The following is a 23,951-nucleotide window of genomic DNA, read 5'->3' on the forward strand; positions in this document are numbered from 1 at the left end:
AATAAAGAATATAGAGCTTTAAATTCTAATTAATATTTAATAAATTATAAATAAAATTTTGAAAACATCTATAGAAATTAACTTACCAAATGTTTAAAGAACTGAAATATTTCATTTGGATGAGGGTGTAGATTAACAACACACTTATTCCTGTCAATTTTGCTATCGTAATGAATCTCAACTTGAGGTATTTCCTTTTGGTCGCATATGGCTTGAATATAGTTCGATGTATGTAGCGAGCTAGGACCAAAAATACCTATCACACCTCGTTCTAAAAGTGTGCACACTCCTAAAGAAACATGTAAAACATTATTTATGTTTTAAAAATCTCATGGTAATATTTTTAGAATATATTTTGAAGAAAAGGAGAAAGAAAATAAAACAGTTGAACATTACATATTGAAGAAAGATTGCTATTGTATAAACATGTGCCTGAGTACTACCAACTAAATTTTAAATCTTTTATTCATAAATTAATATTTACCTTTCCTAGCCTCTAAGCTATTGAAATACGAGGCATTAAAGGGATCTGGTATAAATTCAAATGACGAATCCAAATTCTCGTTATTTAAATCGTTAATTATAACTTGGAAGGCTACTTGGTGCACAACATCGTTAAAAAGTCCTCCTATAATGTTAATACAGGTAAATAGTTAGTAAATATCATCATGTAGGTAATGTAGATATGAGCAATAATTATTATAGAAATTTATGTTTTTTTTTTATTTTTTTTTTACACGAGACATGGCACATGTTTTTTGAAACAACCTGTATAATTTTATTACTATTAAGGGTACCTCTATTTATTATTTCTTCTTTCAATATTTATATATTACTTGTAATTATAATATACATCTACATCAAAAATTTTCTGTTTTGGAAAAATAGTATATTGTGCAACTAGTGCGAAAAGTTGTCGATTGCGCACGAGAGAGAAGCTGATTCATTCGCTCGAGTGGGCAGTCGACAACTTCGCACGAGTTGCACATACTATTTTTTATTACGTTGCTTTTTCATATGTCTCTTTTGTTATATTTCATCATGTAAACAAACAAAACTTATTAAAAAGCAAAAGATACTTTAAAAATCTCGTGACAAGAACAACAACTTTTGGAACATTTTGGAACCTCTTAGATGAATGCAAAAGATGACATTAAAAACTTCAAATTTTTAAATCGAATTTTAGAGTAGAAAATGAAGGAATTTTAACGTTGCTTTTTCATAATGGTGTTTAATAATTTGTTTACATGATGAAATATAACAAAAGAGACATATTAAAAAGCAGCGTAATAAAATAAACAAAAAATAAAAAAAAATATTTAAATGTCAACCTCACTTCTTTAATATTGACACTTCTAGACTGTCTTTTTTGCTTTTCAATTTGCGTGTGCCAATGAAAATTTACATCAACATAAAATTTGATATTAAATTTGCTCAAAACTAGTGAAACTAGTGTGGTAATTGTGAAGTGGGCAATTAGCGTCTTCAAAAGAATGCGAAAAAATACTACTTTCCCCGCATGAGTAATAAAAATATTATATCAGAATAGATCTAGCGTAAACGTTAAACTACAGGGTCGTCCAATAATAAAAACTGTAACATGCGTACTATTAGTGTACGGCGACAGAGAATGCAATTAGTATGACATAAACGTGTTTATCGTTTATAGCTATATCAATGTTATTTTAGCTTTTTATGCTTTTATTGCAATTTGTGCCTACTCAAAACAAACAAAAGAAATGGCAAGTCTGCACTTTCTATCAAGATGTCGATGAGCAGGGTCATGAAGAATTTATTACTAAGTGAAAATATTCATCTTAAATTAGAAGACAACAATGATATGTCTGTAATGATGCATTATAGCACAGAATATCTAGCTACGTAACAGAAGCCTCGTTACATGTATAAAATTGTAGGTAGCAAAAGGAGACAGGCTTTTAAAGCCTGTCTCCAAATCAGATATTTTGATGCGGTAGTTTCGCTACTACATAATAGAGGGCAATAAATTTAAAAGAAAACAGTTTTCTACAAACAAAATTTAAAAGAATTTTGTGCAGTATTGCCATTGTGTAATTCATATCGTAATACTTCCTGATAAAGCCTACCTTCAAATTTGCTACATCATTTAAACATTTTAAAATAGATCAGAGCTGTTTTTTTCAATTTGCCATGTTAGTTGGAATTAAATCTTATTAGCTAAATTACAATCACTTCCTGACGTTTGATTGTATAATTGAATCCTGAATTTTCATTGTAATTCGGCGACAATATAATAAGTGTTGTTCTACTATTATGATACCACTTCCTGACGTTCGATTGCGTTCATACCAAGTTCATATCGTATAATCGGGAAAAAACGGCGTTAGCGATGGCTACGAATATCGCTGTCATTTTATATGTAAATTTATATGGGAAATGTCATCGATCGTCCTTTTCCAGCCAATTGGACGCCGTTTTTTTCGGTATCATACGGTATTTGATATATACTTATATTTAATGACATTACAATATTATGGTACCATGAAGCATATCAAGTGATATCATAATATAGTACCATATTACGATACATAGCGTTCGATTGGGCTTAAACTTGGTATACTATATCTTCAGTGACATTGTAATATTATGGTACCATGGAGCATATAAAGTGGTACCTTCTATAGTACCATATTTGATGACATAGCAATATTAGGTACATGGCGGCATTAGGGCTTAAACTTGGTATACTACGTATTTTCGGTGACATTGTAATATGATGGTACTATGATGCATATAAAGTGGTACTTTAAAATAGTACCATATTTCAATACCATTTCCTGGCGTTCGATTGAGCTTATATTTGATATATACTTGCGTACTTTTGACGACATTGCATTATTATGGTACCGTGAAGCATATCAACTGGTACCATAATATAGTACTATATTACGTACATGGCGTTCGATTGAGCTTAAACTTCGGATACTACGTATTTCCGGTGACATTGATGTAATATGATGGTACTATGCATATAAAGTGGTACCTTAATATAGTACCATATTACGATACCATTTCCTGGCGTTCGATTGTTCTTAAATTTGGTATACTACGGATCTTCGGTGACATTGCAATATTATGGTACCTTTAAGCATATCGAGTGGTACCATAATATAGTACACTATTATGATATCATCTCCTGGAGTTCGATTGGGCCCAAATTTGGTATACTTGCGTTTCTTTATAAAGATTTGTTTAATTAATAATTTTAATTTATTTTACGAATTCTAATTTATTGTTCGATGTCGGTGACAGCAACTTTTATGCCGAACTAATATATTATTAATTGTACCTGTGTCACTTTTTAAAATCTACCCAGGTCTATATAAATCACGTGGCAAACGGAAGAAATTTGTTATTATAGTATTTTTTAGTCAGTTAACATTTTTTGTACTGCATTTTAATAAATTATTTCCATTATTATTAAACTTATATATTTCATTACTAACGTTCCAGCATTAATAAATATCACTATCAATCGCCCTGTATATTATTAATTTTAAAGGTAATTAAAGGTATTTTCTTAGTTAACATTATAAGGTAGTGTATATTAAAAATGTATATGTTTTGTAATAATATACTTAAAACTATTTTAATAGCCAAAGGAATAATTTATATAAGTGTATCTGACAAGAAAAGAAGAATAGAAAGAAACACATACTGCTTTATACACAATAAAAGAATGGGATGTCAATTCAAGTCTTTTTGAATCTGGCAACTGTGCATATTTAGCCGAGCTACAAGGCCGTCGACGATCCGTCGATCCAAAACCGAAAGTTCAAAATTTCTAATCATATTCTGATTATGATATTGTCGCGCCATCTAGTATTCTATTTGTGCAATTTTAGCTCTTTCATTTCGAGTATTTTTCTGTTGCGTAGCTAGATATTCTGTGATTATAGGAAAAAACACAAAACAAATATCATACACTTTTCTACCAATTGCATCAAAACCTTTGCAATTTTTTTGAATATTATAGAATAAGAACATCAAATAATACTATATTATATTGTAGAATAAAACATCACAATATTGTAGAAAAAATACAGCAATTTTTCAATCTCATATCACCTTTTCATTAAAAGATATAATTTTTGATTATTTGACAACGTTGTTCGGCATACACAACACTTGCCAATATTGCCAACTTTGTGCATGCAAAATTGCAAAAGACGCCACACGCTATACTGTCAAAAACAAACTGATTTCTGCTCATTTGCGTCTATCCATGGGCGCCGGAAGAATGAAATTTAGGGGGGGGGCAAGGTAAAAATGAATAAAAAATTGACATTTTTGGTAATTATTGGGAAAACTGGAAATCGTCCGATTTTCACCAAAATTGGTATACACCCTATTTTGAAGTCGTAGATTACGAATCTGAACTTTTTTCTTGGCTTTCTCTTACCGTTTTTCAGAAAAACGGAAAATAATTTCAATATCGAATTTTTCTTAATTTCTCATATTTTTAAGGTTTTCTTGCACATATTTTGTTAGGTATTCAATAATCAATAATGTTTTTGCTATTTTCTGTTACTTTTTTAACCAATTCTATGCATAATAGAGGAAAATTTGCTAAAATAAATTTGTAAACAATCTGAAAATGTTAGGTTATAGCTTTGTTCGGGTTCTTGTTATTACCGATTCTGAACCGTCCAAGAACTCTGCAGCGCATGCGCAAATGAAATAATGTCTTCATATTTCCTTCTGCGCATACGCATCACAGTTCTAGGACGGTTCAGAATCAGTAATAAGAGAAACCCGAAGTAAGCTTATGTGTTTCTGGCATTTAAAGCAACGCTGCCAATGCTAAACCTAAATTTAGCGTGTTTTTTTCGCTCATTCTGGAATTACGAAAGGCGGTCGCCAGAAGAACGGCTCCTGCCCATAACTGATATTTTACCAACGAGATCTGACTATTTATACCCACGAAGTTGCACGATTGCATTGGTTACAATTTCCATGCAGAGGGTGTTAATCTTTTGTTGTTATATCAAAAAAAGATTAACCCCCTCCGCAAAGAAGTTAAAACCAATGCAATCAAAACTCTTCCGCGTAATTTTGTGGATATAATTGTATATTTAATTATTGTCGATCTCATAATAGGTAATTTATTTAAAATCCCTAATTACCCGAAAAAATAGAAGATATGGCAACGTTGTAAATTTTCAAATTTCTAGATTAGGTCTAGACTATATTTGTCTCTCTTATTACATAGGAGAGAGAAAGAAGGATATATCAAATGTCAAACTTCCATCTGGTCTCAATTTTCTTTGCTATTTTGTTAAGAAAAGTGTTTTTCAGTATAATGTTGGACATTTTTCTATCCCCAATCAAGTGTGGCTTTTAGATTGACTTTTAGATAATATAATGAAAACACAGTGAAATTATTACTTTATTGGGCCGAAATAAAGAAAAATTCAATGTTGAAATAATTTTCCGTTTTTCTGAAAAACGGTAAGAGACCGCCAAGAAAAAAGTAGATTCGTAATCTACGACCTCAAAATAGTGTGTATACCAATTTTGGTGAAAATCGGACGATTTCCAGTTTTCCCAATAATTACCACATTTTTTATTATTTTACAGGTAACACCTAACAATTTCATAATAATGATTATTTTTTTACAGATGGATGTAAGAAGATAGCTTTTATTTTTATTGTTTCAGTGATCCAGGGGGGGGCAAATGCCCCTCTTGCCCCCCCTGTCCGGCGCTCATGCGTCTATCGCTTGACAGCTAACCGCTTTGGGTAATAATATGTTCGTGTTTTATATTTTAGAAATATATAAAAATTAGTGATGGGAAAAACCGACTAATTTCAATAATCGAGGACGCAAGTTTCAAGCGATTTCAATAATCGAGCGATCGCTCGAGCGAAGTGTCGCTCGTATTAAAAATACGGGTTTTCGCCCGTCGCTTGTCGCTTGTACTTGTAACTCGTAACGCCAAGCAGTAAGTTGCGTGCGCAGAGTATATATTCTTTTGGTGATGAATGGCAAGTAGCAAGCGACGAGGAATCGCTTGATTTAGTTTACTTTGAAGTAATGTTGATGTAGATCGTAACATTTTGTAACGCAACGGATAACATCGTATAAATTTGCTACCTGCAAAGTATGTATAAAATTCGCTCGGCTTTGTATCCAGTGTCACATTAAAATCGGATTTCAATTTATTTCATTCTAGGATCGCTTGCGTTCGTCGCTCGTAACTCATCACTTTCATCGCTCGTTCATAATCGAGCGATGTTGGTTATTTCAATAATCGAGTTATCCCATCACTAATAAAAACTTTGTTAATAGTAAGTTTCAAACAATTATAGAATAAATTGAGATGAGATATAAAAATTATTTCGACACTACCATTGCCATAAATACACAGGGTGTCCCAGAAATAAGTACAGATATTTTAAGGGGTGGTAGATTTCGATAAAAGAAACATATTTTCTCTTTATCGTTTTTCAAAGAAGTCCAAAATAACCGAGATATTTTACTTTGTAAATTTCCAAAAAAAAATGATTTTTTGCTTAAATTTTTCATAACCACTGGATCTTTCCTGGGTTTTCCTTCTTGTAAATTTAATCTATTACACCTATGTTGCTATATTCTCAAGAAATAATGTTTTTTAACTAAAAACCGAATAAAAATTCAAAAATTGTTTCAAAACATTCCAAATTTTCAAAAAACCTCATAGATGTGTTTCCGGGGTCGAAATATACTACCAGTTTATACCAGTTTAAATATCTGTACTTATTTCCGGGACACCCTGTATATATTTTTAAAAATATTTTAAACAAAAATTAACTTCATCAAAATTAGTTACTATATTAGTAAAACTATTTCGCAAGTCAAATTAACATATACAGACATAAAAATTAATAATTGTCATTGATGTTGAGAGTGTTTTGTATTTGAAATATTCCTACTTACCTATTCTATATTGAGTTTTCAGCGGACTTATGCTGGACGCAAAAAGCAAAACAATAAAGTATTTTACATCCTCCATCATTTTTCTCCAAGAAATATATCCTAAAACACTGCACGATAAGAAAATCAAAATCCAAAATACAAAATGTTGATTATAACCTGTTATGCGCTTTAATACCGATGGCAACAAACTGAATATATTTTTAGAAATACGAGGAAGCGCTATGGTCTATTTTTAATGTTAAATAAGTATGTCGAAAGTGTTATTTCGTTAATTCTCTTTACTGCAGAATATTTTATTTTAAATTTAATAAAAAAGTAAAACAAACTACTTAGGAAATTGATATAGCACACTTTATTTTATAGGTTTATTACACAAAATGACACTTATGATTTCATTCATACTTTAGTTTCCTTTGTCTTAAGTTTATATATTTATATAGTCTAATGTATTTGTTTAATTTTATAAATTTTAAGTACATAATATAATAAATATCGGCTTAAATAACACTAATATATTTTTGGGAAACTAAAATTACAAATATTTTCACATAAAATATTTATATTTAAACTATTAAAATATACCCATCCAGATATAACCACTATCCAGATGATATTGGATATATTGGATACTTATCTTATTTGTTTCCTTAAAATTGCAATAATGTGGAAAATTTAGATATTATATTATATAGATTTATATTTATAAAGCACCCGGTGTGTTTTTCAAAAGCAACTCATCTCTATAACTTTTTTTTTCAGTAAAAAAAACGAGTTTGGATAAATTAATACAGGGTGTTTCAGAAATAAGTGCAAGTATTTCAACTGGTAGTATAGTTCAACTCCAGAAATCCTCCAGAATTTTAAATTACAATCTAGAATACCATGGCTGTGTTAAAAACACTAATTTTTAATCAAGGAGCCTTGGAAAAATACATTTGTTCGTCTAATGTTTTTCGTGTCTTGTCCTAGCCGGTTAAAAGATACAACCATTAAGATACAACCACCTACAACCCAAACGAACGAGAGTGGCTCATTATCATATTTGGAAAAAACATTTTTTACGAATAATTTGGTACCACACACTTGGTATTTCGAATCAAATTGCCGTTATGATCCCCATGTTACAATTTCAAATATACCATCATTCGAAAATGTCAAAAATTGACATATAGGATATATCATTCTACTCAGAATGTTATTTTCTGTCGAATTAAGTAAAAAAATACTGTGTGTGTTATAGTCATTTTCGGTAAAACAGGAAGTGACCAAAAACAATTGAATACGTCAATCAATCCCAATTTAGGTCATATACTAACATACCAAATCTCGTTTTTTTATCTGAAAAAATAAAAAAGTTATAGGGGGTGAGCCACTTTTGAGACGCACCCGGTATATTTCATTGATGAAAAATATATCAGTGTTCCCTAATCCGATATATGTACAGACAAATCAAAATTTAAAATAAATCAAACACAATTTTATCCCCTAAATTCAAAAACACACGTAACACTTTTAACATTTACAAGTTCAACAAATTAAAATATCTAGTAAAATGCACAGCAGCATATTGCCGAACCAATTGAATTAATTCTTGCTAAACATTTCATTAAATTTAATTGAATATTGATAAGTTTATGAATTGAAAAACGGTTGTTATAACAACTAATTGGCAAAACGAACGATATATGAAACCAAGTGCTAATATTCATTTGTAACTGAATTATTTATTTAAGTGAGTGGATTGAATGAAAATGATATTTGGGACACTTTTAATTTTGCTTATTAATTATTATAACTAAAAGTTTCAAAAAATTGCGATCAACTCAGTATCAATCAATTCAAAATTAGTCAAAGAACGCACAGAAAAGCTGAATAAATTAGGCAAAGAAAACAAAACCCTCCTACTCTGGGTTCCTGCTCACCAAGGGATAGAAGACAATGAAAACGCAAATGATCTAGCTAGAAAAGGAGCGAACACTCCACTAACTGGACCAGAACCGTTCTGCTTCCCAAGTGGGAACCAACTAAAGGCGGAACTCTAGAACTTGGAAGACTCCATCCGCAACCTGGAATGGGAATCTTGCAATGGTCTAAGACACTCGAAGAAGTTTCTGATGGCTGACGACCAAGAAAAATCAAAGATCTTCCTGGATTTAAGTAAGAACAATCTTCGGATTGTCACGGGGTTTTTAACAGGACACTGTCTTCTCAATGAACACCTCACCGATTGAAACTAAGAAGAAACGGCGAATGAAGATTCTGAGGGAAAAATGGGGAAATACCAGAACACCTCATCACTGAGTGCGCCGAGACGACAACCATTCGTGCCATGAACTCTGGTACGACTGATATTGGAGATGGAGAACTACCTCCTATAAAACCGTCCCAGATACTGGCTTTTGCCAAAGCCCTGGGACTGTACGATGAGTTATAACTCAAGAAATGGGGACACAATAGATCTGTAAAAAACATTTAATAGCCGTACACCTGCTTTATGTGCGAATTTTCTGCTTAAAGATTGTCAGGCCAAGGGAGACTACCCATTCGTCGACGGGTTTCGGAGTTATACTCCATCATCAGGACGACTTTGATTGTCTACCTCGACCTGGCAAGCTCCAAACAGAAAATGCACGTTGTACGTTTCCTGTTTGGAGTTTGCCAGGTCGAGTTAGACTATCACAGTCGTCTTGATGATGAAGTACAACTCCGAAACCGGTCGACGAATGGGTAGTCTCCTTGGCCTGACAAGCTTTAAACAGAAAATTCGCACATAAAGCAGGTGTACGGCTATTAAATGTTTTTTCAAACTATAGCCCTGCAAAAAAATGCGTACGCAGATCTGTAAAGCCGCAGTGATTAACCTCCCTGCCACTCATTTTAAATTTTAAATTCTAATTCAAAAAATTGGACAATATACTACTGTAACCAACATATTTATATAATTTATTAATACACTAAATAATTTGATAATAAAATATCACACTTGTTTCATTATTTACGCTTTCATATACACTCATCAACTAAATAAAGTGATTGTTCTTGTCTTTTGTAGTGAAGCTATTAATATTATATATTAAGAAAAATATAATTTTATGAGAAAATAAGTATAATAAGGCGATAGAAGTTTGATTATCAGGATACAAAAATAAAAAAAAAAGTTGTAATATTTATTTTAAAATATTTGCAAATATTTTTATTATACAGGGTGGTCCGAACTGTATTCCGGAAACTTCGGCCGCATATTCTGCAGATAAAAATAAGTAAAAAAGTTCGTATAAATGTATGTCCTAAAATGCTTAGTTTCGGAGATACAGGGTGAAGTCACATATTTATTTCGATTTTTTCCAAATATTTTATGAAGTGATGCCAATATTTGGATGAAAATTGGTGTCTGGAATTTTTTTGACATGGGATATTTGATTTTCATGTCAATATGACTCCTACTTGTAGAGGGCGCCACCTACATATTTTTTAACTGGTTTGAAGAGTAATAACTTTTCGTCCATACCTGTATAAAACTACTGAGTAAAAAAATATACATTTGCGACTTTTTTTACATAAAAAAGGTATCTTGGTAAAAATCACTAAGAGTAATGGTTCTCGAGATATTTGGAATCGAAATTATCAATACCTGTCATCATTGACATAATTAAACATGTTGACTGAATAGTTATTAAACTGAAATCATAAATTGGAAACCTTTTTGTGCCAAAAGTTCAACAGAAATTATTTAATCATAATTTTTTCGCAGAAAAGATAAAAATTTATTATGTCAGTCATATAGCTATACTCAACGTGTGTGCTTATTTTTTGTCAATAATGACATGTATTGACTATTTCCATTCTAAATATCTTGAGAACGGTTCTAAATATCTTGAGAACGGTCGCTCGTAGCGATTTTTACTAAGAGACATTTTTTACGTAAAAAGTCATGGAAATGTATATTTTTTCAGTAGTTTTATACCGGAACGGACGAAAAGTTATTACTCTTCAAAACAGTTAAAACACATGTAGGTGGCGCCCCTTACAAATAGAAGTCATTTTGACATCAAAATCAAATTTCTCGTGCCACAAAACTCCCAGACACCAATTTTCATAGAAATATTGACCTTACTTCAGAAATTGTTTGGAAAAAATCGAAATAAAAATGAAACTTCTATACCCTGTATCTCCGAAACTAAGCATTTTATGACATACATTTATACAAATCTATATATATAATTATACTTTTTTACTTATTTTTATCTGCAGAATATGCTGCCGAAGTTTTCGAAATACAGTTTGGACCACCCTGTATATCTTAATGTAATGCGTTACTAGATTTGTAAGTGATCATGGGGGTTACATTATTGAAACAAATATACTCAGAATGGATGGTTTGTCAAATCAATTTAAGATATAAATAAATGCCAAATTATTTTCTCTGAATACCAGCAGTGATATTAGAGTTATGCTATGAATGCCTTGAGAACACTATATCATCGATTATCATTTACTGGCTTCATTGAGGATCCGGAGGGTATGTTTTATACTGAAGATAATTCAAACATGTAGTTTTTAAATATGATATGAGCACTGAATTTTATACATGATTAAAAGATAGATGCAACAGCTACAAAGTTTAACAAGTAGTTATAGCTTTAACAAAAAAAAACTATGCAAAGTAGGAAAGACACGAAAAATAGTGTAGCACATGACTAAAGAATACAACAAGGACCTGGTGAAGCATCACTAAGAATACAACAAAAACCAATAATACCCCAGACAAAACTGTTACCATACCTCCAAACAGTGCCGTGCCACATATTTTTCTTAACTTACCTACTTGACAAGATATTTGTATATTTGATAAATGCTTTGACTACGCCTATGGTGTATGCTGCATATTTAGGTGTGGTCATACTACTTAAGAAGGTACAAAACTAGTATCGACATATAGCACATATATGAAGTACATAAAATATAATATCAGAAATATAGTTATAAAATTCAATAAGAAAGTGCTAAAAAGGTGGAGTGGATTGTTTATTTACCTATGAAAACGTAACTCCTGGCTCTTTTTTATCGTTGCAGCTTATCCATTTGAAATCGGAACAAATCACCATTGTAATATGTATGAATTTATACAAAGTGCAGTGGGGGCACACAATAAAGTATCAAAAGTCGCTAAAATTGTCGCTGATGACACATCCGTTCCTCCAACAGAATGGCATCTAACAACACAAATTCTGCTCCAGCCCTACATGTCCTCGTATTCTTTAGTCATTGGTGTAGCACCTCGATCTTAGGCAATCAGGAATGGTAAAATGAGTAACCATTATTACTATTCCTCTTCTAATGACAAACCTAACCACTATGCCTGTGCCTTCTATATCTTTAAATTGACAATGTAAACAATGTCGACATGGTCGACGTATTGTCGAACTGTAGAGGTCAACAATAAGAGTCGATATACCCACTTTTTATTTATTTTTTCTTAACTTAAAGTCATGCCATTTCCAAATATTTTATTATTTTATACAGGGTGGCCCATCGAAAATGTTCCGCAAGGCATAACGGCCAGGGTAATTTTTTTTTCAGAAAATTCAAAAACACGTCAATTTTGTTTGTGAGGGGGACAACTTTTGCTCCAAAAATGATTGGAAAATCTTCAATCCTCTAAGCGGGGGCGTCATCCCCCAACTTTTTTCAAATGGGAAGGGGGGTCAAGTGGAACCGCAATGAAAAGGGATTTCTATTCTTTATACTTTCCCGCTTCGTTTTTGAAAATCGGTGGAGTCATTGAGAAAATATGACGGATTGAAATTTGAAAAGTTTATTTAAACATTTATCAGAGTAAATGATAAGGATAAATTCCTTCGACCAATTTGCTGTTTTTTCTTATTATTTCTAGATGTTTACGCATTTTTTCACTTGCCACAAGGTTGAACGATCAGGTGCGGTAGTTGCTAGATAGCTGTTCTGTGACTTGTGCGTTGAAGTTCTTCTCACTATCGTTAAACTTTTTAACAATAATTGTGGTGTACCCACTTGCAGAAAAATTGGAAATAATCGAACTTTATTTTAAAAATAATGAACGTGGCAATAGGGTTGCGCATATATTCAATGAACGCCATCCTGACAAACACCTTTATGGCAAAATTGTTCGCCAGTTAGTAGCAAAATTTCGCGAAACTGGTTCCGTTATGAATAAAAAGAGGCAGATGGAAAATCCTGTAGTAAATGAAGATATGGAGGTATTCGTATTGGGCCAAGTTGCCATGGACAGTATTCTGAGTACAAGAAAATTAGCCAATAAGACCGGCGGGAATAGTACAAGTTTCCAAAGGATATTAAAAAAACACAAGTTCCACCCGTACAAAATTCAGTTGGTACAAGAACTCAACGAAGACGATTTTGATCGTTGCTTGCAATTTTGTGAAACTATGAGTGAACGAGTGGCGAATGATAATAATTTCCTCTTTAATGTGTGTTTTTCGTATGAGTGTACTTTCTTTTTGAACGGTCTGTTTTGAAAATTCAAAAACACGTCAATTTTGTTTGTGAGGGGGACAACTTTTGCCCCAAAAATTATTGCAAAATCTTTTTTTCCTTCGACCAATTTGCTGTTTTTTCTTATTATTTCTAGATGTTTGCCAATCGGGTTGCGCAGATATTCAATGAACGCCATCCTGACAAACACCTTTATGGCAAAATCGTTCGCCAGTTAGTAGCAAAATTTCGCGAAACTGGTTCCGTTATGAATAAAAAGAGGCAGAGGGAAAATCCTGTAGTAAATGAAGCTATGGAGATATTCGTATTGGACCAAGTTGCCTTGGCTAATACGCTCAGTACAAGAAAATTAGCCAATAGGACCGGCGTGAATCGTACAAGTGTCCAAAGGATATTAAAAAAACACCCGTACAAAATTCAGTTGGTACAAGAACTCAACGAAGACGATTTTGATTTGGTTTGGTTGTGAATTTTGTGAGACTATGAGTGAACGAGTGGCGAATGATAATAATTTCCTATTTAATGTGTGTTTTTCGGATGAGTGTACTTTATTTTTGAACGGTGTAGTTAATCGGCACAACTGTCGGTACTGGGCTGAGGACAACCCCAGGGTTTTTCACGAGGTGCACACACAAAACCCTCAGAAATTGAACTGTGTGGGTTGGTATTTTTGGAAATTCTATTGTGGGTCAGTTTAACGATATTGAGAAGAACTTCAATGCACAAGTCACAGAACAGCTATCTAGCAACTACCGCACCTGATCGTTCAACATTGTGGTAAGTGAAAATATGCGTAAACATCTAGAAATACTAAGAAAAAACCTCAAATTGGTCAAAGGAATTTATCCTTATCATTTACTTTGATAAATGTTTAAATAAACTTTTCAAATTTCGACCGATTTTCAAAAACGAGGCGGGGAAATATAGAGAATAGAAAACTTTTTTCACTGCGGCACTACTTGATCCCCCTTCTCTTTTGAAAAAAGTTGGGGGATGACACCCCCGCTTAGAGGGTTGAAGATTTTGCAATTATTTTTGAGGCAAAAGTTGTCCTCCTCACAAACAACATTGAGGTGTGTTTGGATTTTTTGAAAAAAAAAATACCCTGACAGTTATGCCTTGCGGAATGTTTTCGATGGGCCACCCTGTATATTATAAGAGATACGAATTAATCTATGTTTTGACAAAAGTGTTAATTTTTTCATTCAATTACCATTTATTTTTAACTGTAGCTCTCAAGATTCTAATGGTCACTCACAAATTTAGTATCTACATCATCCAGAATTAAATAAAAAAATCTATAATAATTTTAACACTTTAGTAATTAGTATTATGTAATATTTTAAATAATTTTTTTGGCAACAGTGTGTAAGAATTCATACAAGAATTTCTTGATTGTGATAATAAAGAACCATTTATAATTTATAATACAATGCAATTCATTGGCGCGTTGCACGTCGTTGAATTCTGGTCAGTTAATTCGAAAACGATGATATGATTTCACAGCAAAAAGCTTTCTGATGATAAAATTAACAAAATTAGTTGATTGGTTATTTAAGAAATCGAATCTTTTGTTGTTACAAAACCATAACTGGTATAAGAACCTGGTGGATGAAATCTTCCATCTTTGTCAGGGGAACTGTCTTTTTTCCTGATCGGTTTTTTGGATTGTTGACAGCAGAAAGCATGCTGGAGCTCTACAATCATTTCTGAGCACAAAGAGGACTAAAAACAAACTAGCATTAGTATTAATAATTAACAGTAAAATGTATCAGAGAAAACATATCCATTACTCAAAATTTGTATTTATTCAATGGTTTCTATCAATTCATAATACAAGATCAAGAATGATTGAAATAGTGTGCTATTCTAATTTACCTCGTTTGGTTGACAATAAATTTATAAAATACACTCACCTGCACGAAAAGCCGGCACCTTAAAATTTTGATGTATTTTAAAGTTCAATATATTTTGTTCTAATGGGCCGATTTTGATGCTTTCTTAAGAAATTCGTAGCAAAATTATTTCACTTTTTATATTCTCTTTCTAAATTAAAAATGGTTTAAAAGTTTCCATCTGTCAATTATACTTTGGTGAAATTATTTTTTTTTTGGTGTAATTATATTTTGGTGAAGGTTTGAAACACCCTGTGAAATATGTTAACAAGTTAACATTTAAAAATAATTTTATCATCTAGGTACGTCTTTTCTCGATAGTTTGTTTTTTGATTTATCTCAATATCTGTATATTTGTTGAAGATATTCGCTTTTGAAGAAGATACTAACATTTTTTCGTAATTTTTATTCTAATTTATTATCAGAGATCAGAGATACCGATTAAATAAAGGAAAAAAGAAAAACATAGAAAATTCTTACTAATACTTAGTATTATCCCCCCGAGCTTCAATCACACCTAAATCACTTACCCCCGGTGTTCTCAGGTACGGATAGCGTGTTATAATCTGCCAGATATATTTTATTTGACGGATAGCAGAAAAACGCGTATCTTCACCTATAGATAACAGTATCTATTAGATAAATTAAACTTATCTCCCAGATATCCTATCTGGCGCCCGAACTGCCAAATAGTGCTTTATTTGTCGGATAAAAATTTACCGCATGAGCAAAGGCATGAGGAGATATTGATTTTATTTGATATTTGACAAAATTGCTTAACATAACCAAGACATTGTTATTATTGAAGATTTCGTTTATTCCAATAAATTCGATTTTAGATTATTTGGAAAGGACTTACCTATTCTGAGTATGTAGGCTATAATCATTTTAGAACGTATGGGGTATAAACACCAATAAACACATTGAAATGGTGCAAAAAACTATTTAGTGCCGGACTTTATAAGGACTGTTACAAAATAAAGAGAGTCTCTGTTCTGTTAGAGCATCAGAACGAAGAGAATGCATTAAGTTAGGATAATAGTGATAAAACAGTAATTTATAAATTATTTTATTTAAATCCTTTCAATTATAAACCATTACTACATATTATATAAAATGCTAATGTTTATCTGTGTTGTCTCTACTGAAGTAACGACTTGCTCTAGAAAGTTGCTTTTTTTACTAAAAGATAGCTAAATGGCTCTTCCAAAAACTGTCGTCGCCGGATTTTTTGTTTTTCATTTAATTAAAAAAATAAAAAGTATTTCTTTTTCCTGATCTCATGGCGAATGCGTCGGGCTTCAACTAGTTTTTAATAAAGCTCTAAAGTAGGTAAAAAATAAATAAAACTTTTTAAATCAAACTATTTATTTCATTTTTAATTCGCATATCTTAATTCATTAATATTATAACAGGAACCTTATAAAACCTGTTATTCAACTCACATTTGCTTTTATTTCTTTTGTGTTACAATTTTAGTGTAATTTCTTGCACTATGTACCTTATACCGTATGATCGAAAAAACGGCGTCCAGTTGGCTGGGAAATGATGATCGATGATATTTCCCATATAAATTTACATATGAAATGACAGCAATCTTTATTTCATAGCCATTGCTGACGCCGTTTTTCGATCATACGGTATTATCTCTCCATGCTGTTTTTAATTAACTATCTAGCTAAACCTTGCTAAAACATCTGTATTGTGGTCCTTTGAATTCCAGTTAGTTCAGCTTTGTTTAGACAAGATTTTTCCTTTATTTTTTCTTTTTTTTTTGAAGTTCCATCACTTGGAGTTCTTAAAAATAAAAGTAATATGACGAAATTGTTTTTATTTTTTTTTATTAAATAATTTGTACGTACATATAATGTGTAAATGTAACAATTATTATAGGTACTATTCATTTATTATTATTAAGACAAAAGTATAAGTGCATTTATCTATTTTATAAAATAAAAACTCACCTTAATTACTATCATTGATGCTATCCTACCTATTTCTTTACTATGAAAAGCCCTAGAACAACATATTTGTTATTACTAACAGTCTTATGCTATTTTTAATTTTCAATATTAATAACTTACCAGATGGTGGTTTTAGGATTGGTTTATAAATCTCTGCTTGCACTTCACCAGCTTCTTCCATATTTTCTATTATCAATTGTACTAAAATGTTAATATAATAAATATAACAGTAATATCATGTAATTAAACTCTAAATTACTTACAGATTATTTTTTCTTGTTTTAATTTCTTATAAATCGCATTCCATCAAAAGATCTATTGCACCACCACCACTGCTGAAATTGAATTATCTTTCCCTTTTTCCATAAAGGTAAATTTAAATAGCCTATACCATAATAGGACTAGTTGGGAGTTGAACACAAAATATATTTTAGTTGAATTTTATTGTTTTTATTTTCATTTTGACGATCTTTTGACAACTGAACAATAACCTCACTTTTTAATCTAACGATTTGAAATTCCGAGTTTTTGTCTCTGTCTGTTGTATCGACTTTTCATATATAACCATCTCAATTTCAGATATCATATTGGCAACACTTTCTCTACGGAGTGTCTACCGGTCCGTAGGCGGCCGTCCTCCAAATTGTTATCTATTGGATTATTTTGTATGAAAATACCCAAATGTTATATCCTATAGATATCAGGCTCTAGATTGTTTATCTTTTAGATGGTTATTTGTTAGATAAAAGTTATTTATTAATACCTAAAGAGACCGCGCCTTAGCGGCATAATTTTAATCTCTACCATCTTCAATTAAAGAAACTATAGCGGATAACAACTTCTGAACTTAAAACCATCACTGCTAGAGTGCCCAATAGACAATAATTATATGATTTTTCAATTACAGTGACATTACATAAATCATAAAAACTATTTCATAGATCTTCGAAGTGAGCAAAGTTTTTTTCACATTTAGCAAACATTAAGGAACAATTACGTATCTGCGTTTTATTGTTTTTTATCAAGCAAAAGAAGGGCCTGGTAACGTAACAACGACGTCACCTAGAACACGTTTCCCTTAAAGGAATAAAATGCTCACTGGGTTTTGACTAGGACAAAAAGAAAAAGCATGGTTTTAATGTAAAAATTACGAAAAAATTCGTTTTATTCAAAAAATTTAAAAAAATAAAATTATTGAAATGAACCAATAAAAAACTATCGAGAAAAGATCCAACTAGATGATAGAATTATTTTTAAAGTCCTTGATTTGTTAACATATTCCACAGGGTGTTAGGTTAGGTCAAACTTTCACGAAAATATAATCATTTGGTTTTCCTTGTATAGTAGACAGATGGAAACTTTCATTTTTAATTTAGAAAGAAATAATAAAAAATCAAAGAATTTAGCTACAAATTACTTCAAAACTCATCAAAATCGGTCTCTACTAAAATACAATAAATAAAACTTTAAAATAGGCCTATATTATAATTTTAATGTGCCCGTTTCGTTTTTTATGCAGGTGAGTGTATAATATAAATAAAGTCGGATTTACACTAGACGAACCAATTCTAGACTACCAACATTAGAAGTGGAATTATAGGATATTCATTGTAACTCCGAAAACAAAGCAAGAAAAGATGTTTTTGCTTTTCATTTTGTTGTAAAGTACTCTTATGTTCATAATAACACGTGAATCGATTGTAGTTAAGGCATTTTTCGTTATCACAGCAGTATTGAAACGTACTAGTACCGTTGAAAAATATATCAATTTAAAAAAAAACATTTAACACAGTCGAAACTTATAAATTTTCAAGAAGATAAAGAAAAGCTAAAAATCTGACGTCAATGAATTGACATAATTTGCTAAATTTTTTCGATCTATAATCTGCTTTAGTATCAACACCAATCACTAATTCTAAAATCTTCTAACACAATAACACTTCTAACACAGTGGCCACTATTTCAATCATTATTGATCGCTTCTTTTTTGTTCATAACACTTTTCATGATTTAGAGCTAAATTATTTTTATGGCTCTAAACAACTACTGAGAATATCAAACTTCCCTCTATATTACATCAATATTGAATGTTCTCTCAATTATGTATGAAATTATCTTCGTTTCAGTAGCAATATAATGTTACATGCATTACTTGGGTTTGAAATTAATATTGTTTCTATTGTACTTGTCCTAGTAATACTTACCTCCTATTGGTCCAAATTTAGTAGGAAAGCATAAATAATGTACAATACTCAATTAATAGTACTCTAAAACCATAAATATATTTAAGCATATATTCTGTATAACTATAAAATCTTATTTCATTTATTTTATAGTTTATACATTATATTGTTTATGTATTAAACTGGGTATTGTACGACTGCAATTGGCTATAGTAATGGAAAATTTCAACATTTTATAAATAGCGAGCCAAGTCTAATAAAATAAAGACAATAATTTAGGTATTCTGTTTAAATTTACGGAAAATATTATTTTCATCTGGATGCACCTGTGCATGTGGCAAATTGATAGTTGTTTGAATTTCTCCGAAAATTTACAGTAGAATAATCAGATAAATAATTAAGTAAATAAATAATACCTATTATTTTTACACGAAAAACATTGTTTGTATGAAATGTACTGATTTAAGATAATTTATAGTTATAATATACAGGGTGTCTCAGAAATAAGTGCAGATATTTTAACTGGTACTATATTTCGACCGATCGATATTTTTACTCGATTTCGAAAAATTGTAAAAATGTTGATGGGAAATTAAAAAAAACTTTTTAATGCCACTTGTTTATTCACCTGATATTTCTCTACTATGGTGTATCTATGAAGGTGGGCAGTGTTGCCACCTCCTACGTTATTCACATTCTGCATATTTCTATATTTATAAATTCAGAGCAATTTTAAATTTCTACAAAAAATTTAGGAATGTTAATAAATTCACTAATTTTCACTATTGATTACAGAGCAAAATAAAACATTAATAACAATTATGCCATACGCATACCCTTTAAGCTGGGCAATTGTCTCGACAAGCGTGTTTTGATTGCTTTGGATCGAACCGTTTTGTTTACTTCGTTTCGTGTTTCTCTGTTTTATTTTATTTTTTTTTAATTTAATACGAATTTGATTGCTTGGAATGTCATGAAGAAGAATTTAAAACTGTTGTAACTACGGCAACGTTTCTTAACATCGTCGCATGATGCAAGCTCGCCACGGCGCGGCGTGGCGGCGCCTTTTAAACAACCAGTTGGTGTGAATACATCGCATGTAGAGCCATTGAATACATCGCAATACGTCGGACATACATCGAAAATATAGCGAAAAAAGAAAAGTTGCGATAAGAAGTAATAATTTGTCAGAAATGGGGACTGTTATTTTAGCAGTAATTACAAATATCATGAACATATAAAACAGCAGAGTGCGCAGTGTAGTGTGTATAGAAAAAAAGAACTGTCACAGTTACTTTTCAGTAATTACTAAATACGTCATAAGTATTTTTTTTTAATTTTCTGGGTAAATTTATTCTTTTAATTTATTTTGTGTAATAATAACACCTTCTTAAAAATGTAATAGTAAACTTCAGTAACTTCAGTACCTTGGACACGTCATGAGAGGAGAAAAGTACCACCTACTCCAACTGATATTACAAGGAAAAATTCAAGGAAAGAGAAGTGTAGGAAGAAGGCGCCACTCATGGATGAGAAACTTACGTGACTGATTCGGGTGCACCACAAACCAACTTTTTCGGTCGGCTGTGTCACGAATACGTATAGCACTGATGATTGCCAACCTTCGCAACGAAGAAGGCATTTGAAGAAGAAGAAGAAAAATGTAATCTATCTCTGCAATTTCTGCTAAACTCCTCAGGTGCTGTGATTTTCTGATTTATTTTTAAGCATATACTTTCTTGACTATGCGGCAACACAGGCACCGATCCGGGTTAATCGGATGGTGTTGGAGATATCTGCCGGCGCGGCGGTTCTCAAAATGTTCCAAAATATTTTTAAATTTTCTTAGTTAAATAAGTCGATTATTTTCAATTTATTTTAAAAACGGTAAAGAGAAAATATGTGTCTTTTGACCAGTTCTAGCACCTCTTAAAATATCTGCAATTATTTTTGGGACACCGTATAAGCAAAATAATCTAGCCAATCACATCTTGGAACGTCAGTTTAAAGTTAAATCTTTATATTGGTAAATACAGTTCTTGATTTACAAAAATAATAAACATTTCAGCATTGCAGGAAAGAATTTCATATAAAATAGTTTGCCAAAGTACTTTTTAGTTTTATTTGTATGAAATTGTAAACAAGAAGTTTTCAAATCAAATGTTCATAATTCGACAGATTTCTTGTATAGAAATAGAAAATATGCAGTTTATTTCAAAGAACAACATAAACATAAACACCAATACACATGTTTCTGTTTACGGCATTTAGAGTTTTGCTGTCAAATTAAGTTACATGTTGTACACTGCATTGAGGCTGGTATTTCTATGTACCTATACCTATATGCCTGCTTTAAAACAAGGAGCTTATTGTCTGCTCCCAAACATCAACTCGAACATAACCTAGAACTTTAGTTTGAAAGCCACGGCTTATATAATAACCTGGATACAATATCCCTTATGCTGGAGACAAAGCAAACAAATTAAAACTTGAAACAAGAGCTGTAATAATTTTACCAATAAAACTGGTAATCATATTTTGTTAGTACCTATAATTTTCTTAGTTTAAGAAGTTGTTTATTTTGAGATCTATGCGGTTTTTGATTGGGCATTTCATATATTGTCGATTTTTTTTCGATATACTTTAGACATATACATTCGTTGATCTTTTTGTAGTATTATAAACATAAATTAATAATGTATATGAATAATATTTAGATTTAAAAACAATCTGTAACCTAAATCTGAAATAAACTTAAAATAATAGCTTTTAATTACTTTTATATTGGTGGAATTCAAAGAATAATTAAGTTTATTTTAATTTCACTAAATTATTGTTTGAAATTACTTGATTGTGTCATAGACCTTGTTATTTTTAAAATATTTTATCTAATTTATTTATATTATTTTTTGCTTTAATTTAATATATTTTCACTACTATTATTTCTTTACACTTTAATAATTACGTTCTATAAAATATTGGAAATGAAAAAGCTACATCATTCAATATAATCTTAATACCTATAACTTTAAATTTATCCTTGTATTTTGGTTTATGTTATATATTGTATCATGGTAACATTTACAATTATGTACTAGTTATATTAAGTATTAATGTTTAATATATTTTATGTACAAAGTCTTTATACGAAAAGTGAGCATTTTGATGAAAATTCAATAATATAATTCATATAAACGAAGTAGTAATTTAATATAATACCGTACTGTGTATTTTTTATTATTAACAAAACAAAAAGGACAATAAAAGACAACTACGAGGCATGTTTTTTAAGTAAGTACAATTTAATTAAAAAAAACGTGCAAAGATATCGCAATAATTTTATTTTTACATGAAAGCCTGTACCTTAATCTACTTTTCTACATAATTTCCGTGAATATTGAGGCACTTGTCATAACGTGGCACCAGTTTTTCAATACCCTCCTCATAAAATTCTGCCGCCTGACTGGTTAACCACTGTATCACAACTGTTTTGACTTCGTTATCGTCTTGAAGACGCTGACCGCCCAGGTGTTTCTTCAAGTGCAGGGATAAATGGTAGTCACTGGGCGCCAGATCAGGGCTGTATGGAGGATGATCTAGAGTTTCCCATTTAAAAGATTTGATGAGATCTTTGGTCCGATTAGCCACATGTGGACGGGCATTGTCATGCAGCAAAACAATACCCTTACTCAACTTGCCACGTCTTTTGTTTTGGATTGCACGGCGCAGATTGTTCAATGTCTCACAATAAGATGCTGCATTGATTGTCTAATTACGAGGCAGAAACTCCACTAGCAATACTCCTTTCCTGTCCCAAAAAACTGTGCACATGATTTTCCGGGCAGAAATTGTTTGCTTAAACTTCACTGTTTTGGGTGATGATGAATGTCGCCATTCCATGGACTGTTGTTTCGATTCTGGTGTGACGTAGGCCACCCATGTTTCGTCACCAGTAACAATTTTGTCTAAAAATCTTCACCTTCATTGTGGTACTGCTCAAGGAAAGTCAATGCACTGCCTAAACGTTGGGTTTTGTGCAAATCCGTCAACATTTTCGGAACCCAACGTGAACACAATTTCCGGTAATTCAAGTTCTCGGTCACAATGCGATACAAAACACTACGAAAACATTGAGGAAAGTAGTCGCACACTGATGAAATTGTAAAGCGTCTGTTTTCTTTCACCTTTTCGTCCACTTTCTGCACCAAATCTTCATTAACGACCGAAGGACGCCCACTCCGTTCTTCATCATGCACATTTGTGCGGCCATCTTTAAATGCTCTCACCCATTTCCTTACCATTCCATCACTCATAATGTTTTGTCCGTAAACTTCACAGATCTCACGATGAATATCGATCGGTTTTACGCCTTTAGCACTAAGAAATCGTATGACAGCCCGTACTTCACAATCGGCGGGGCTCACGATTGTCGGAGGCATCTTAAACACTCAATAAACA

At 31.6% G+C, this 23,951-nt stretch overlaps 2 protein-coding genes across 3 annotated transcripts in view; both read right to left on the bottom strand.

Moving 5' to 3' along the window:
- LOC115879317 (glutamate receptor ionotropic, kainate 2-like) overlaps nucleotides 1–7,170 on the bottom strand; it is a 28,303-nt gene extending 21,133 nt beyond the window's left edge. Inside the window, exons 1-4 of one of the 2 annotated variants that reach the window (XM_030896086.1) lie at nucleotides 7,116–7,170; nucleotides 6,960–7,058; nucleotides 485–628; nucleotides 87–289 (exon numbers count right to left, since the gene is read on the bottom strand). In XM_030896086.1, the coding sequence (XP_030751946.1) occupies nucleotides 87–289; nucleotides 485–628; nucleotides 6,960–7,038 (426 nt within the window). In that variant the 5' untranslated portion in view covers nucleotides 7,039–7,058; nucleotides 7,116–7,170. The other variant, XM_030896085.1, reaches the window with a different exon arrangement.
- Nucleotides 7,171–14,621: 7,451 nt separating this feature from the next.
- The window catches only part of LOC115879316 (glutamate receptor ionotropic, kainate 2), a 344,372-nt gene continuing 335,042 nt past the window's right edge, over nucleotides 14,622–23,951 (bottom strand). The window contains exon 18 of the mRNA XM_030896084.1: nucleotides 14,622–15,176. Coding sequence (XP_030751944.1) covers nucleotides 15,006–15,176 — 171 coding nt within the window. The 3' untranslated portion in view covers nucleotides 14,622–15,005. The remainder of the gene's footprint in view (nucleotides 15,177–23,951) is intronic.

Source organism: Sitophilus oryzae, unplaced genomic scaffold (assembly GCF_002938485.1).
Source record: "Sitophilus oryzae breed Bouriz unplaced genomic scaffold, Soryzae_2.0 scaffold_1576_pilon_pilon, whole genome shotgun sequence".
Classification (NCBI taxonomy): Eukaryota; Metazoa; Arthropoda; class Insecta; order Coleoptera; family Curculionidae; genus Sitophilus; species Sitophilus oryzae.